Source organism: Dromiciops gliroides, chromosome 5, assembly GCF_019393635.1.
Source record: "Dromiciops gliroides isolate mDroGli1 chromosome 5, mDroGli1.pri, whole genome shotgun sequence".
Classification (NCBI taxonomy): Eukaryota; Metazoa; Chordata; class Mammalia; order Microbiotheria; family Microbiotheriidae; genus Dromiciops; species Dromiciops gliroides.
This window is the reverse complement of record NC_057865.1, coordinates 80,757,830-80,776,275: the sequence shown is the minus strand read 5'-3', so window position 1 is coordinate 80,776,275 and position 18,446 is coordinate 80,757,830. Positions and strand designations below refer to the sequence as shown.

Here is an 18,446-nt window from a genome sequence, read left to right as displayed (position 1 = left end):
TTCATTTTCAGGGCCTTTACTAGTCCTATTTAAAAGCTTTAGTGAAGCACGACCAATGATCCCAGAATATGAAAGGCTGTGCCAAAAGAATACAAGTCTGGCAGGCTGTCCCAAGCTGAAAAGGCTTTCAGTATAAGCCCAAGCATGGCTACAGATATGTCCTGTCATGTTCAGTTTAGAGAATCATAAGAGCCACGAAATTTGATGAAATTTTTGACTATGGCAATTCTTGAACACGTCTACCACTGTGCTACCACCCAGGTGCAGACCCTTTTTACCACATGTCTATACTATCTAGAATATTATAGCAATATTCAGCTGAATGACCGTCTTACCTCAATACTCTCCCCATCTAGTTCATACTTCATTCAGCTGTCCAATGGAAGCACACATCTGATCATATCACCCCTCCCACGACATACACTCTCACACTCACTCTCAGACACACTCTCTTCCTATGTTATATGCTGCTGTTGTTGTTCCTTGCACTAGACATTCCATTGTCTAACTGTGGGCATTTTTACCTGCCATCTTCCATACCTAGTACTCTCATACTCTCACTCTTCACCTCTGGCCTTCAAGTTTTCCTGGCTTCCTTTGCATCTCTTCTACAGTTCTACTTTCTGCAAGAAGACTTTCCTGATCCTTGTTCATGACTGCCTTCCCTGTGCTGATTATATATATTGAATTTGTCTTTGTATACAACTTGTTTATGCATAGTTGTTTGCATTTTATCTCCACCATTCGACTGTTGTTGTTTGAGAGAAGGGACTGGGTTCATTTTGAACAGTGGCTGGCACATAATAGGCAATAAATGAATGCTTGCTGATTGGCTTAAGTTGGCTAAATTATAGAAAAGATGTAATCCCGGGGGCAGCTAGGTGGCACAGTGGATGGAGCACTGGCCCTGGAGTCAGGAGTACCTGAGTTCAAATCCGGCCTCAGACACTTGACACTTACTAGCTGTGTGACCCCGGGCAAGTCACTTAACCCCAATTGCCTCACTTAAAAAAAAAAAAAAAAGATGCAATCCCAAACTGACAGTATTCTATTTCTTTGAATTACTGAGCAATTTTTTCAAAATGGTTTCCAGTTCTTGTTTATGCAGAAGTTAATTAGTGTACTTCAAAAAAGCTAAGATTTCTGTGTTCTTGATATTACCTTCTGTAAGCAGATCCAAACTAAGGAAACAGTAAACAGTTTTATAAGTTATCACAAGAATAATCACATGGTGGCAAGGCTAATTCTCAAACAACATACTACCACCATCCCTGTATCTGAAGTAAGAATGAACTAAGAGATATTAGCACCCTTAACATTATAGGTCAGGCACATAGCTAAAATGACAACAAATTACATTCCAAATCACAACTGCTATTACTTCCAATGGATTCTGGTGAGCTGTATGTAAGTAATGTTAAATACCTTACTAATTTTTGAAATGATTTTTTTGTGAAGATTAACTTTGCTTTATCAACTCAGTTCTTTCCACAAAATATTAAAAAATATGATCTAAGATTCTTATTCAAATTGCATTGATGTAGTTTTAACTCAAGAAAACCTTATTGTGAACCATGTCTATCTAATGGTAAATAAAATCCCCTCCCCCAAATAGTAAGTAGTGATTTCCCATGGACCCTCAAATTGTCACCACATTCAATACTTCTTAGAAACAATAATACTCTACTCTGTATTGTATTTATCTGTGTATTTCTTATTTCACTCTACTCAATTTTCTACCTAACTTCAAGGTCAGGGGCAATATGTTGGTCACCTTTGTATATTTCTCATCCTAGAACAGTAGATGCCCCTAAAAGTGTCAACTGAATGTAGACAGCATACTAAAAAGCAGAGGCACCATCTTCCAATGAAGGTCCATATAGTTAAAAGCTATGGGGTTTTTCCAGTAGCAATGTGAAAACTAGAAAAGTTATAAGAGAGTAAAGCTGAGAGCTATAGAATTGTCCCTTTAGAACTCTGCGGTTAATTGGTTGACTTGGCCAAGTTTTCCTTCTAGGTGTGGTTTAACCCCATTAGTCCTTCAGGAATCCAGACAAGGAATCGCTTTTGTTCCCTTGGGTTTGTCCCTGATGAGATTTGATGATAAAGTCTCAAGGACAGAGGATTTTCTGGAAGGGGGGGGGAGGAGAAAGGACGCAGTTTGCAGGTCTACCAGTCCTTTCTCTAATCCCCCCCCTCCAGATACTCACTCAATTATTATCAATTGGAAATCTAGAATTCTAACCTAAACACACTTCTTTAGAAAGTTTTACCTGTATAAAATATGGTTATAATTATGTTTTCATGCTTTCGAGACCAAACAATAAAACTAAAAAGGATAGTTACAAATGTTTACTCACTGTAAACTTGTCCTCTCTTTTTTTCCGAAAGCCATAGGAATTTTTCCTAGGGAAGAGGAAGAACAACCAATCATTAAAGCTAGAGCCTTAGAAAAATACTTGTCTCTCATATACTCCTATAAAGAAACCATATTTCATCCTTACTTGCTTTTGTGGAGGTATTACTTACCTCCACATGCTACTTTAGATTATAAATAATTTTTTAAAAATCTGTACTGGAACACTACCTGTTAAAAAAAATCTACTTCTCATTGACCAAAGAAAATATAGAGTAAAAACAAAATGTAAAATCATTTTGATTATATATAATTAAAAAGCATTTGTACAAACAAAACTAATGTAACCAAGATTACAAGGGAAGCAGAAAACTGGGAATTTTTGAAACAAATATCTCTGATAAAGGCCTCATTTCTGAAATATAGAGAACTGAGTCAAATTTATAAAAATACATGTCATTCCCCAAATGATAAATGGTGAAAGGACATGAACACGCAGTTTTCAGATGAAGAAATCAAAGCTATCTATAATCATGAAAAAATGCTCAGATCACTATTGATCAGAGAAATGCAAATTAAAACAACTCTGAGGTATCACCATCAGAGTGGCAAATATAAATACTACTGTTGGTAGAGTTGTGAAAAGATCCAACTATTCTGGAGACCAATTTGGTACTATATCCAAAAGGCTATGGAACTGTGCATACCCTTTGATCCAGCAAGTACCACTGCTATGTTTATATCCCAAAAACATTCCCAAAACGAAAAAAGGACATATTTGCACAAAAATATTTAAAGCAGCTCTTTTTGTGGTGGCTAAGAATTGGAAATCAAAGGAATACCCATCAATTGGTGAACAACTAAACAAGCTGTGGTATATGATGCTGATGGAATATTATTGTGCTATAAGAAATGACAAGCAGGATGATTTCAGAAAGGTCTGGAAAGACTTGTATAAACTGATGTATAGTGATGTGAGCAGAACCAAGAGAACATTGTGCACAGAGACAGAAATACTGTTAGATGAAGAACTGTGAAAGATTTAACTATTCTCAACAATACAATGATCCAAGACAATCCCAAAGGACTAATGATGAAGCATATTATCCACTTCCAAAGAAAGAACTGATATTGATGAAACACAGACTGAAGCAGGCTACTTTTCACTTTCTTTCATTTTTTCCCTTTTATTCAAGTTTTCTTTTACAAAATGACTAATATAGTAATGTTTTACATAATTGTACATGTATAACCTATACTACTTATTGCCTCAAGGAGGGAAGGAGGGATAAAAACTGGAACCCGAAACTATAAATAAAAATGTTTATTACTTTAAAATTTAAAAATTAAAAAAATCCACTTCTCTCAGAGTAGATATGATGAATTATGTATGACAAAGACAGAGGCTAGAAGAAGAGAAGGTTGACTGATTGAGATGTGTGAGAGTTAGGAGTAGTATACACAGAAAGTTACGGAATAAGTTTATTATTAATGAGCTTTTGCTAAGTAGGTACAAGGTAAAAAATAAAGAAAGCAGCAAAGAATAGGGATGTTCTTCTAAGTCACCAAATTCTCCAGGTAAAGTGACTGTGAACAACTGTACTTCAAAGCTGATTAAGTTCCACCAGCATGGCAGTTTGGTAGCATGACAGGGATAAAAGTTGGATTCACTGGAATAGTAGCTCCCAAGATATAATGAATGGCCAATACAACATACCAAATGTATGTCAATAACTATGTACTATTGTAGTACACATCATATCCCTTGTTTTAGTTATGGCTGAAAGCTAGAAGTAAAAAATTTAGATTTAAAAAATTCACACTATAAAGTATACTTAATTCTATATAACTTACCTCCCTCTACCTAAAACTGAAGAAGATTCAAGATTATTCGGCTCCATTCGCCCAATTCCTATATCCCTCTTGGCATAAGTTGAAGTGTTTTGCATCCGTGTTCTGTTCTGTCCTGGTTGCCTTGTTTGTGGACTCCGGACACCATTAATTAAGCGGTCAGCAGAGAAATTAAATATTGTAGGACTTTCTAATAGTCCAGGTCCTCTATCTGTAGTGGGTAGCGTATGTCGCAGATGAGATTTACTAGGATTCCTGCAAATTTATTTGTATATATCTTTAATTCTTTGATTATCATCAAAAATCCATTTAAGAAATCTTGTCAAGATTTTGTTCATACTTTTTTCAGATATGTTTCAACTAAAACCTAATAGTTAAGTGTAACTAATAATTATCTTTCTCAAGGGAAATAGATTTTTACTTGAAAAAGTTTATGCACCACAAAATAGCTCATTCCTCCCAACCCCCTCCACAATCCATACAGAAAATTTTCATACTACAATTTATGATTCCTTTAATTCAGTTTTGTTCTCAAGGCATTCATTTAAAAGTGAAACCTGTTCAGGAAGCCATTGCTAGAAAGTAACCAATATTTAAATAGGTAGCTAATATATCCTTTACGTGTATATGAATATCAACTTTTTTTTAAAAGTCCATTTCTCTATGAAATAGTGAGTGTCCTGTTTAAACAATGTCCATTATTTGTGACTATTATTTCTGGTGGAGAATTGGTACTTAGGATGATTTTCAAAACAAGAAATAACTGTTAAAAATTTGCACCTCATTCATCTAACTTTAAAGTTTAGGATTCTATTTTAAAGAATAAACATAGACACATTTACATTAAGAAAGCTACATGGTAGTATTATTTCTACTGAAATGTACAAATAAACAAAACAATAAATTCAATTTAATTCAAATTTTTATTAAGCCCCTACTATATGTCAGGTACTGGGAGACAAAGACCAAAAAATGCAACAGTTCCAGGCATTAAAGAGTTTACATTCTACTTGGCCTGGAAGTGGGGAAGGGAAAGAAAGCGGTGGAAGAGCGGAAGGAAAATATTTGAGTCTTTTGACTTACCTGTTTCTAGGAGGATACTGTCTGAGTGAAGTTAGAGGAGATGCTGCAGGTTTGAAGGTGGGAGATGTAAACCCATTGATAAATCCAGTATTTGGAAATGGTGTTACCTAGATGTAGAGAGTGAGGGTAGGGGGTAGAAAGGAAGTAGAAAACAGCAAACAAAACAATTTGTTAATTTAGTTTCATTTAATTTTTTTTTGGTGACAAAGGATATAAAGAATTTATTATTCCACATTTCACTATCAAATGAAAGCCTATTTTCATACTTATACTGTCCATACTGTTTTAAGAAAACCCCTAATAATTATTTCTCAGTTGGCACAGTTTAATACTTCTGTATCTCTAATACCTTTAGCTGCTTACATTCAGCTCCTAAAACCAGGCATATATCTTTCTTTACATGCTTGCTTTGGTCTAGACTCTATTTCCATATATAGTTGTTCCATAAAGAAACAAAGAATAATAGAACTTCAGAGTTCAAAGGGACAGTACAGATAAAAGAAAACTGGCTCTGTATTCAGAGGACTTTGGCTTAAATCCTGCTTCTTGATGTTTACTACCTGTGGGACCTTGCCAAATAAGTCACCTTCCCTGGACCTCAGTTTTCTTATCTGTAAAAAAGACAATGTCCAACCTCCTCATTTTACAGATGAGGAAAGGCTCAGAAAGGAGGAATGATTTGCCTGAGGAATAGGGCTTATTATTGGCAAAACCAGGACTGGAACATTATCTTCTTATTCCCAGTCCAGGATTCTTTCTATTATATCACAGCTATCTATATTCTAGGCTTCTTATACAACATACTTTTGAAGCTGACTTCTATACAACTATTGCTAAGACACTCCAAAAATCTGAGAAAATACGTGGCAAAAGAAAAAAAATGACTACAATGAGAAGAAATGGATGATAGCTATGGACTGAACTGACTTTTGTTTCTGTGTCCACCAACCTGGCTGCTACCTTATGTGGTTTTTTGGGTTTTTTTGTTTGCAGGGCAATGAGGTTTAAGTGACTTGCTCAGGGTCACACAGCTAGTAAGTGTCAAGTGTCTGAGGCTGGATTTGAACTCAGGTCCTCCTGAATCCAGGGCTGGTGCTTTATCCACTGTGCCACCTAGCTGCCCCACCTTATGTTGTTTTGTGGTATGGTGTTTTTTTCCCCTAAGTTGTGCAAATGTATTTTGTTGAAGAGACTAAAAGTTGTACTTAGAGAAAATCGGAATGTATCAAATATATATCATATTTAATACTAAAGAAAATAATGGAAAAAAATAAGATCCACAACAAATTGAGATTTTTTCCCAATGATGTAATCAAAAGAACTGACAAAGCAATGAAAAATGGAGAATTTATCAAAATGAAGATTATGCAAAGCAGTTCACTAAAGATGCTTTTAATATTTTTGCTTTTCTGCATTTGTTTGCAAGATTTTAATGATCTAACATTCAATTTTTATAAAAGTGTTCTTTTTCTTTCCATTCTCTAATCTTATATCTACAACACAGATTCCTCTATTAGAGAAAGTTCCTATGACTTAAATCTGGAATAAGAATAATTTCAGTGTCTCTAAATAATTAAAATTTTTTGTGCTTTTTGTTAAACATAATTCTAATGGAATAAGCATTTTCTTCACAATGTGACAGTTATGACTGAGAAGTTCAAGAAATGTCATTTCACATAGACATTTTTTTTAGAATTTAGATTTCAAAAAGTAATTTCTTGATAATTTAAGGACAAAACAGGTAATAAATATTGATATAAAGTAACTTCATTTTAATTAGGAGCCCTCCTAAATCAAGTGATAATGGTTTGAGGCACAGATGGGGGAAAAGGGAAAAAGAAAAGAACAAATTTCTCAGCCAACTTAAGATGGCAGATTATCAAGAATACAGCTGTGCCCCCAACACTACTACTCCATAAAGAGCTTGAAAATGCACCTGCATGAATCTTTATCCAGAAATCCAAGAAAAAAATTACAGTTAAATCATATTACCAGCCCATCTCAACAAAAGCGAATGGAGAATTGTGTAGACCATTCCAAGGTAGTGCACCTGGGCAAGAAGAGGACCCAGACCCATACAAGAGGATTCTGGTCTTGTGAAGAGTTCAGTAAAAGGTGCCAACTGGCAACTCTGTTACCCAGTTCTGGGGTTGACTGAAGAAAGGCCCTGTACATAAGCACAGATTTTCATGTTTAGTAGGAGTGTTAGATCCTAGGCTGTATACTGAGCTAGAAGTAAGTTTAGAAACAAATAGTAGTTCTATGGCTCTAAACCCCAGAAGTCAAAAGTGGGGTCTCACCTACAGCCTCCAGGCCAATCTGGAACAGAATAAAGCAGGGCAGAAACCAGAAGACCAAAGAGGAGCCTGCAGTGAAATCACTCTGAACCTGCAAGGCTTTCTGGCTGGCTAAATCCAGCAGCAGTCTACTGGATCTTTCAATCAGAAGGAAGCCCACAGTTTTACTGCCCAGACCCAATCTCAGGTTGTGAACTCAGGGCTCAGACCAGAAGGGCAATGATCATACTTTGCATTGAGTCAGCCTACACTGGGGAGCTCAAAAACTTGTGGGCCTTGAACTTAAGTTGTTACTGAGATTCTGGAGTAACACAAGACTCAACCCATCAAGAAAGTGGTAAACATTTCCAAGACAAAAACTCCGCTGAGCTATCCACTCAACAAGTGGGCAAAGCCTGGCTCTAACATAAAGTCCAAAATAAGGAAGTAGGCTGGGAAAATGAGGAAAAAAACAAAAACAAAAAACCCAGCAAAAAAAAAAGAATCCTACCACAAATCCCTGGGGACAGGGATTCTCAAGACGGAAACCCAGAGGAAAATGACTCCAGACAACTTAGGCATAAAAGAAATAAGAATTCATGGTAGACATGAAATAAGAATTAAAAAGAAAAAGGCTAAAAATGATTGTAAACATCAATGAGAGCTCTAGAGGGGAAAAAAATGGGAAAAGAAGTGAGAATTATGAAAGAAAGATTTGGAAAGTGAATTAACAGCTTTGCATAAAAGATATAAAATCTTACCCAACCAACAAACTATCAAAAAACTAGAATGGAACAAATATAAGTCAATGACTAAACAAGAAATTTATTAAAAACAAAAGAATAAACACATAAAATATGTAAGCTATCGCAAAGCAAAAATCTGGAAAACAGATTAAGTAGAGAATGTAGAAATTATTATACTCCTTGAATGGTATGACTCCTCAAAAAAGCCTAGACATCATATTTCAAGTGAAAATAACAAAAATAATAATACTTCTAATCTCTTCTATAGAAATTTAATTGATTATATGCTCTAAAAAGCCAGCTTTTCCTCTGAGCTAAAGTTACAAGTTAACTTATCATCCCCCAAAAGTATACTGTCCATCCCTGCCTGTTCTTGTACAATTAAGGGGGAGGGCAGGAGCTAAACAGGCCCTTCAAAGCACTAGGCAGTCTGCAAACTCAGGTCTACTGACAAGGACTGCAAGATGTGGATGGGTCCCATAAAATAATTAACATTCTCTAATTGTCAGAAAGGGATGGTTACCACCCCCAAAGTCTACTTTCTTTAAAATAACCAATTATATTTTCCCCACCCTCACAATGCTGTTTACTGTGTAACCAATTGCATTGTTTTCCCCACCTACCCAACTCTGTATTCCCCAAAACTATATTACAGCTGATGAGCCCTACCTAGGGTCCTCTGGTCACTGAGAGAGGCCACTGACCCAATTTATTGGTTACTGCTAGCCTAACTAATCATGATCATGATCAGACCATTTTATCTCAGTTTACCTTAATCAATACTTTCAAAATTACTTGAAATTGACAAAGTAGGCTACTGACTAGGCAAAAAATGGTTTAGTTACCTTCATAATCCATATGTATTTTAAATAAATAGATATGGACATTTTTTTTTAAGAACAAATGTGATCTGACTGTAGAACTAAAATAAATAGTAAGGGGCAGCTAGGTGTCGCAGTGGATAGAGCACTGGCCCTGGAGTCAGGAGTACCTGGGTTCAAATCCGGCCTCAGACACTTAACACTTACTAGCTGTGTGACCCTGGGCAAGTCACTTAATCCCAATTGCCTCACTTAAAAAAAAAAAAAGTGCAGCACCATGGAAAACATTGCACTGAGATTGAAGACCCTGGTTCTAAAATTGCTTTTACCACTAATTATTTAAACTTGGTCAAGCCATGATTCCTCTAGGTCTGTTCCATTTGCAAAATGAAAGCTCATCCCAGCCCTGAAATTCTATGAAATCTAGTTTACATAGGTTCTCTTATCTTTCTTGAAGACCCTTTATACATTGGGAAAAAGAAACAGGACAAGAAAAATATTTAAGTGTTTTCTAAGAGGTCTTCTAAAAAAAATAAACATCTTGGTAAAACAAACTAATGGCTTTTTAAAAATCTTCATCTTTCTTAATTTCTTTGCAGTGTTGGACACTGTTGATCACTTCCTCCGGGATGGGTTCTGATGACACTGCTCTCTCCTGGTTCTCCTCCTATATGTCTGACCACTGGATCTTTATCTATGTAATGACCACTAACTGTGGATGACTGACCATTGCCCAGTTCTGTCCTGGTCCTTTTTTCATTTCCCTCTACATGATTTTGTTTGGTTATCCCATTAGCTCCCCCGGGCTCCATGATCATCATCTAAGCAGGTGATTCCCAGACACACCCCCACACACATATGTGTGTGTGTGTGTGTGTGTTGTGTGTAGACAGCCAGCCAGCCCTAGGCCTCATTCCTGAGCTACAATCCTCAATCATCAACTGTCTCTTAAGTACCCTGACCTAGCAGTCAAACTCGGCATGTCCAAAAGAGAATTCATTATCTATCCCTCTCACCCAAATCTTCCTTTCTTCCAAGTTCCCTATCACTATTTTCTCTCAATTATATAGGACAACTTCAATGTCATCTTTAGCTCCTCACATTCACATACCCCAGATAGCCAACAGATGGCCAGATCTCAATACCTTTCTCTTTCAAAAAAGGGAGCTTGGCTCAGTGTATAGAATGGTAGACTTGAGTCAAGAAGACCCCACTTAAATAGGGCCTCAGACAACTAGCTGTGTGACCCTGGACAAGTCATTTAATCTCTGGCTACCTTAAATAACACCTACCTCCCAGGGTCGTTAAGAGGATATTTGTAAAACAATCTACAAACTTTAAGGCCACATAAAAATGCTAGCTATTAATATTATCTCTCAATGCATTTTCTTCTCTCTATTTGCATAGTTGCTAACCTAGGATAAGCCTCCATCCCTTTTATCCTAGACTACCTTTTGTCTTTCTTTTTAAAAAAATCTACCAGCACGGGGCGGCTAGGTGGTGCAGTGGAATAGAGCACTGGCCCTGGGTTCAGGAGTTCCTGAGTTCAAATCCGTCCTCAGACACTTAACAGTCACTAGCTGTGTGACCCTGGGCAAGTCACTTAACCGCAATTGCCTCACTCCCCCCCCCCAATTAAGCAAAGCTATTTTCTTAATTTTACCAGATTGAGTTTAATTACAAGGAAGAATTCCTCTATTTCTTGATTTTCCACTTGGAAAAAAGTTAAATGTAACAACTCTTAACATAGTATTCTAGTATCCTAAAAATCATCAGCAATAATATTTCCATTAACACACTTCCAAACCCTAAAAGGAAACAGCAAAACTACACCAACTGATTTATACAAAGGATAATATAGTAGACCAAGTAGATAATAATTTACTGTCAAGAAACATACATGACTGGAAATATACTGAACCAAAACCAACAGATATAGCCTTGTTACTATTTTAAAAGGAAGATAAATTTACCTACTAGACTATACAATTGTTATATAAACTGTGCTTGTAATTATTTCAATGGCATTAGATTTGAACAACAAATTCTTTGTCACTTATAAACCAATAAGAGAAAAACCACTCATCCCACTTATTAAACTTCACAGTAAATAAGACTAGTGCCAACAAAAACAATTTTCCCCTCTTTTATTCTTTTTTTCACAGTTAAAATTAAGTAAATTTTTATTTCTAACCAAGTCTTCAGTACCAAAATTAGTTCCCCATTTCAATTCCCCTCACTGTTCATTCTGCCAGTTGCTCTGTGACATAATCCTGAAACCTAAGTAATTTCTCAATAGTTATTTTATTACTTTTTTTTTGGTGAGGCAATTGAGGTTAAGTGACTTGCCCAGGGTCACACAGCTAGTAAGTGTCAAGTGTCTGAGGCCATTTTTGAACTCAGGTCCTCCTGAATCCAGGGCCGGTGTTTTATCCACTGCATCACTTAGCTGCCCCCCAATTTTATTACTTTTTAAAAACCAGAAATCTCCCTCAAATTCTGATGCCACGAAAACTTTTGTTGTTCCTAGGGGAAAAAATAGGTAATGTTTTTACAAAAAGGGTTTGTGACATAAAGTATATAGTAGTCTAGGAACATAAAATATATGTATTTTGTACATTTGTTTAATCATAAAATTAAGTCTGGTATATTAAATTTAAAAGACTACTTTAATCAGAGCAATTGTAAATTTACTAATTGAAATAGTTTCAAAATGTCATGTTACAAATGAAATTACAAACAAAAAAACTTAAGAATCTACAATGGTAACCTGAGAAGACATAAGCAAAATTTTGAATTGACAACTTTTGTCCATAGAACTGATTATTAATAATTTTCTTAAAGTTTAATTAGTACTATTAGTGGCATCATTTAGTAACACACAGATAAATGACACACATTTCTCAACCTTACTCTACACCTCAACTTTATTTTTTAAATTTATTTCCAAACAGATTAATGCCATTTACGTGAAACAGATGACTAAGGAATTTGAAAGTCATAAAGTTTGCCTCCACATTGCAGGAGTACTGTACTTAGGCAGGATTCACTTCAATCAATCAAATAAATCATTTATTAAGGTTTATTATGTGTCCAACACTATATTAACTGTTGGAAATATAAAGTTAAAGTCTGCTATTAAATAAGTAACATTCCAATGAGTGAGACAATATGTAATGGAATAGATGCATATAAAATACATAGATTAACTGAAAAATATCCTTAGACTCTAGCACTTGCAGGGTGGGCTGGAAAGACCTTCTGCAGAAGGCAATATTTCAGCTATGTCTTGAGGAAAGTCAGTGAAACCAAAAGGCAGAGATGAGGGGGTAGAGCATACAGGAACTTCATCAGTTAGTGAAGAGGCAGAGCGAGGGGAGATGAGTGTTGTATAGGGATTCACAAAATGGGGGATGACATGGTAAGACCTACCCTTTAGGAAAATGACTAGCAGCTGAGTGGGGGATGGGTAAGAGTTGTGAGAGACATGAGGCAAAGAGACAAATGAAAACGTTAGTTATTGTAATATTCCAGGTGAGAGGTGATAAGGGCCTGAAATGGGTGACTGTAATATTAGTGAGGAGAGGGAGGAGTATAAGGGAAGTTGTGAAAGGTAGAAACAACAGGAGGGGTCACTGGAGATAGAGGGTGAATGCGAGTGCCACTGGGGAGTTTGATATTGTATAGTGGAGAGCAGTTCTATTCTGAAGTTTCTCTACTTCATTAGAACATGAGTGCCTTAAGGGAAGGGACCATGATTTTGCTTCCCTATTCCTGCTGTTTAGTATAGTATCCAGAACTCAGGAAGCATTTAACAAATGCTTGCTTGCTATTGACTATAACTACCTGGCTGAGGCAGTACTACAAGATTTATGATCCCTATCCCCCATACCAAGGCCTAAGGGTACTGAGTGATTTGTAAGGAGTCAATTGCCATAGAAACAGTATAGTTTTATTGACTCGAATCAAAGACATTAGTCATGAACTGCCTGATAACAAAGCCTTTTCTCAAGAAAAGTTTTCACTTTTTTCTAAAAGCAAAGATACCTATAAATGCTCTTAAAGGACTGAGTATCTGAGTCAATGGATCAGGACATTTTGAAAATAACACTGAATTTGGATGCAGTGACACTTCAAAAAAAATTTTTTTTAATCACATGGGAGGGGAAGCCAGGTGGCACAGTGGATATAGAGCACTGGCCCTGGATTTGGGAGGACCTGAGTTCAAATCCGGCCTCAGACACTTGACACTAGCTGTGTGACCTTGTGCAAGTCTCTTAACCAACCCCAACTGCCTCACCAAAATAAAATAATAATAAATAAATCACATGGGAGTTCTGAAGCCTATTTCCCCTTTTGGGTACAGTCCAAGTCCTAACTATTTACTGTTTGATTTTGTTGCTGTTGTTTTAATAAATCTTCCAAAGGGCATCATTTATCTGCCTCATTGAGTTCACTAGTTTCAATACAACTGTTTTCTTCATTTCATTCTTTTTTTTTTTTTTTGGCTTATCCTTGGAGACGTAAGATACTAATAGTTTCTGTGTGCTTTTTAACTGTTCTTCATCTCTTACAGGTATTCTGGGTAAGTTAAACATGGCATTTACATTCCATTACAATCACATGTAGACATCTATTCATAATGTGTCTTGTGGTACCAAGGAAAAAGTGCTATATTTGGCATCAAAGAACTGGGTTGAAATCCTCTATCTGATACTTGGTGCCTGTGATACCTTAAGGAGATTTGTAGAGAAGCACATTTCTCTGGTTCCTTTTTCTCATTTATAGAACAAAGGGAGTAGAGAGAGGATGTAACAGGATTGGTCTACATGGCTTCAAAGATTCCTTCTAGTTTCAAATCTGTGATCCTATCATCTCAGAGGACTAAGTTCAATGCCTGCTTTAACATTATTTGCCCCATTAGCAAGGCAAAAAAATCACTGACTTCAGAGACGGAAAAGACTAGAAATTTTTGATCCAAATCCTTGATTTTATAGATGAAATTACTAAGGCTCATGGAAACAACATGTCACCCAGTAGAGCTGGGATTCATCCCAAGGTACCCAGGCTCCAAATCTAAGATTCTTTATAGTAGGCCACAAGGCCACAAGGCCTTGACACAAACATCTTTTCCAATCTCTTCCTATCTATTAGCACCTTCCTAACACAAACAAATACCTGTTTTGGAGAAGAAAACCCAGAACTTTTATTTGCTATTTCTTATTCTTCTAGTTACCTTACTTTTCCTGTACATCCTTGAAGAAGAAAACTCCACATCTGCCCTCGACGACTCTCATTTTCACTATCAATTCTGTTCAAGGTGAGATCTGAACTCTATGCATGACTCCTACTGAACCTATTCTTTCAGAGATCATCGATTATTTCTTCACTAGATACATTAGGATTCCTTAAGCTGTGGCCTAAGATATCTGACACTGCTGACCATTTTCCTTTTTTATAAGAAAGTTTATTATAAATTGTTTTCACACATATGCTTTTTGACATGTAATTCACTTCCCACCCCCACCCCAATCAAATATCTTATTGTGAACTGAAAGGAGGGATTTGTCTTTTAACCTTTACAATAAGGTATTAACATTGACCATTTTATTTGACCAAAGTTTGTTGCCTCTCCATGTTGAATTTACATTGTTGTGGACAGTGTATATCCTGATTTTTTTTGGCTCTGGTTTTCTTCACTTTGCATCACTCCACATAAGTCTTTTCATGTTTTTCTGAATTCTTCATATTTTTCATGGTGCAGTAATATTCCATTTTACTCATGTGTCATAATTCAGCCATTCCCCAATGATAGGGCACATTTTGTTTCCAGCTTCTTTGTATCACAAACATGCTTCTATAAACATTTTTGTATATATGCCAACCTTTCTTCTTGAAAATGGGTATTCCTTTGGCTTCTGTGACACTGAATCATTCTTGTGCTTCTTCTACCCCTTTAACTTACTACTTGTGCTGAGCTACCTTTTAAAAGTGAGCACTGCCCCTCTGATTTCGAGCCTTCCCTTCTCTCTCAAGAATTAACCTCAAATATTAAAATTGTGTGTTGTACATTTCAATTCTGGGACTAGTCCCTTAAGTTTCATACTTGGGAAATTATCCTTGGATTTTCCCTCTGATGTCATATGAGTTGCTAAATTTTTCTGCAGTTGTTTCTACTCCCAATAGGAGCCTAGTTTAGATCCTCTTATCACTTCATCCTTTAAATATTGCAATTGCTTAGTGGGTATTTTCCCTTCTCAATTCACCCAGTCCAAATGCTATTGGTTCAGTTGAGCACTCCTAAAAGATCATACATTTAAAATAAATAACAATCAGAGATTAAGCAGTCTAATTCTCTCATTTTGTAGATGAAGATTTCAAGGACTGGAGAAGTTAGAGACTTGTTCAAGGTCACACAGATAATAAACACAATAGCCAGAATTTGAACTCAGATATTTGACTTTAAATGTTCTGTGCCTTGGCTTTGATTAATTCCTTCCTCAAAACCCTTGGTGACTAGCCCTGACTTGCTGGGTAAGGTCCAAATTCCTAACTTGCCATTTGAGGACTTCCACAAGCATCTTCATTTCCCTTCCCTACTTGTACACTGAAACCAGACTGGTTTGCCTGCTGTAGTTCCACAGATATTCTCTGTGCTTTTCTACCTACATGCATTTGGATTTACTGTCCTGCATCTCTGTCTATAGAAAACTACTGCCTCCTGAAAGATACAGATGAAACGTGAGACTTCAGGATGAAGCCTTCCCTGATCACCCTGGTTGAAAGTGATCCCTCCTAATGCCTGGTAACAGATTTTGGCAAATAATTTATACTGTCATGCACTGCATGATACATCTCTGTATTTCCCACATTACCTAACATAGTTCCTTGTTTGTGGAAGGTGATCCAATATAAGTTGAACGAATAAATGCTTCAGTAATTCTTCCTTCTACATATGCTACTGACCCTTCATATACTCATCCCAAGAAGCATGCTTATTTAAAGAATCTCTGATGGGCTAAATGTGTGAGTTTAGAATAGCAAAAGATGTCCTTGCCAGTACATATTTTCACTTATCAGCAGTAGTTGTTCTGAAGAATATAATGCTCTCCCAAGAACTTGCTCAAGTTTTTTCTTCACTTCAACTGTCATTTCATCTAGAAATGGAAACTCTGGGTAGGTAGATGCTTATGGTACTTAGTTACTTAAGGATATTGCACCTTTCTCTTTTATGATGCTGCTGATCTTAGAGAAACAGAAAATGCAAGAAGACATCTGGATCTAAAACGCTGGAAAGATTAACTGGCATTTTCTTTATGATGGTCATCATCCGTAAAGACTTTCTTGTTTTAACGACCTGCAAGAAGTTCTTAGATATAAGGATGTGTCTGATCACCCAAAATACATCTGAAATCCATATTAAATTTGACAGTGTATGCAAGTCATGTTGGTTCACCACTCCTTCAGTGTGGAAATGTCTTCAGAGGGGGTCTCACCAATTTGCTGATGGGATAAAAACAGAAAAATTTGTTTTAGTGGTTAGCTTTAATACAAATATTAAGCTTTAACACACACAAATTAGGTTTTTGTTTCTCCTTGTTAGCTCTGAACATGCTAGCCAGAGAAGCATCAACTCATCACTAGAATTGGACAGATAATTCTGCACAAAAATATTCAACTGGTAAAATCTCAACTGTTATTAAAAGTTGTGAATTAATGAAAATAGGGTAATGCAGCTAAAATATAATCTATCATTTTAAACTTAGATTCTTACCTTCCAATATAGCACTTTCTCTCAGCTTCTCTGTAGATCTCCAGGTTTAAAGGCAGGAAAACTAGGTTCCAAGTTCCTTGATTCCAAAACCTTTAGATTTGCACACTGTTGTCTTTTTCATGAGTCTTTTGAGCAAGCAGGGCAATGTGGTTCTCTATTTCTAACCTTTATAGGAATAAAAGGAGGTGACTGCCTGCATCCACTCCACTCCCAATTCTTAGAGGCCCATCCAGGAGAACAGGAACATGGCCACCGACCTCTATATCAAAGTCAACAAGAGGAAGCACAAAAACAAGCAAGCAAGCAAAGGCACTGACTGAATTCTCCTTTCTGTATTTTGTAAAAATGATAGTGCTCCTGGAGATCAAAATGAAGCCTTTGTTTACACTGGAAACTGTTCTTGTTCTCAAAGGACAGGATCATGAAACCATTTACCAATTTTATAATCTGTGGGGAAATGAGGGTTAAGTGACTTTCCCAGGGTCACACAGCTAGTGTAAAGTGTCCAAGGCTGCATTTGAACTCAGGTCCTCCTGAATCCAGGGTCGGTGCTTTATTCACTGTGCCACCTAGCTGCCCCCTATACTGTACTTTATTTTTTTTTGTTTTGTTTTTGGTTAGACAATTGAGGTTAAGTGACTTGCCCAGGGTCACACAGCTAGTAAGTGTCGAGTGTCTGAGGCTGGATTTGAACTCAGGTCCTCCTGAATCCAGGGTATACTATACTTAAAAAAAAATGTTACTTAAGGTTGGATAATAACATAGGAACACTCTACACAATTATTCATATATATAGTTTTGTTTTGCGGGGCAATGAGGGTTAAGTGACTTGCCCTGGGTCACACAGCTACTAAGTGTCAAGTGTCTGAGGCCGGATTTGAACTCAGGATCTCCTGAATCCAAGGCAGTCACTTTATCCACTGCGCCACCTAGCTGCCTCCAATTGTTCATACATTTCTAAACTTCATATTTCTGAACTCAACTCCCCCAAAACATAGTTTCAATTTTTTTTTTCATCATCTGCATATTTTATTTGGAGAGCCTGTTGTTAAACATTTATAAGTACATCCTTGGCCTGAATTAGGGTAGTGGATGTGTGAGTGGAGAAGGAAATAAGACATAATAGATATTGTGGAGGTAAAAAATACAAGACTTGGGAACTGTTATGGACTGTCTAAATTTGGCTTAGTCAGTAGGTTAAATTTTTTTTAAAGTACTTGTGAAACATAGAAAACAATTTAAAACTACACAAATAATTAAATATTAAAAACAATCGAATTTTTAAGGAATTATTTTCTTCAGTGAATTTTTGGTACCTCCTTTTCAATTTGACTTTTTTTTTTGTCGAGGCAATGGAGGTTAAGTGACTTGCCCAAGGTCACACAGCTAGTAAGTATCAAGTGTCTGAGACCGCATTTGAACTCAGGTCCTCCTGAATCCAGGACCAGTGCTTTATCCACTGTGCCGCCTAGCTGCCCCCTGACTAATTCTTTTTAAGGAATAGTCTTTTCAGTGGATTTCTGTGCCTCTTTTACCATT

At 36.5% G+C, this 18,446-nt stretch overlaps 1 protein-coding gene across 6 annotated transcripts in view; it reads right to left on the bottom strand.

The window, feature by feature from the left end:
* The window catches only part of LARP4B (La ribonucleoprotein 4B), a 206,483-nt gene that overhangs the window by 10,905 nt on the left and 177,132 nt on the right, over positions 1–18,446 (bottom strand). For all 6 annotated transcript variants that reach the window (XM_043965354.1, XM_043965353.1, XM_043965351.1 and 3 more), the window contains 3 exons: positions 5,291–5,397; positions 4,211–4,462; positions 2,361–2,406 (listed from right to left, as the gene is read on the bottom strand). In XM_043965354.1, coding sequence (XP_043821289.1) covers positions 2,361–2,406; positions 4,211–4,462; positions 5,291–5,397 — 405 coding nt within the window. The remainder of the gene's footprint in view (positions 1–2,360; positions 2,407–4,210; positions 4,463–5,290; positions 5,398–18,446) is intronic.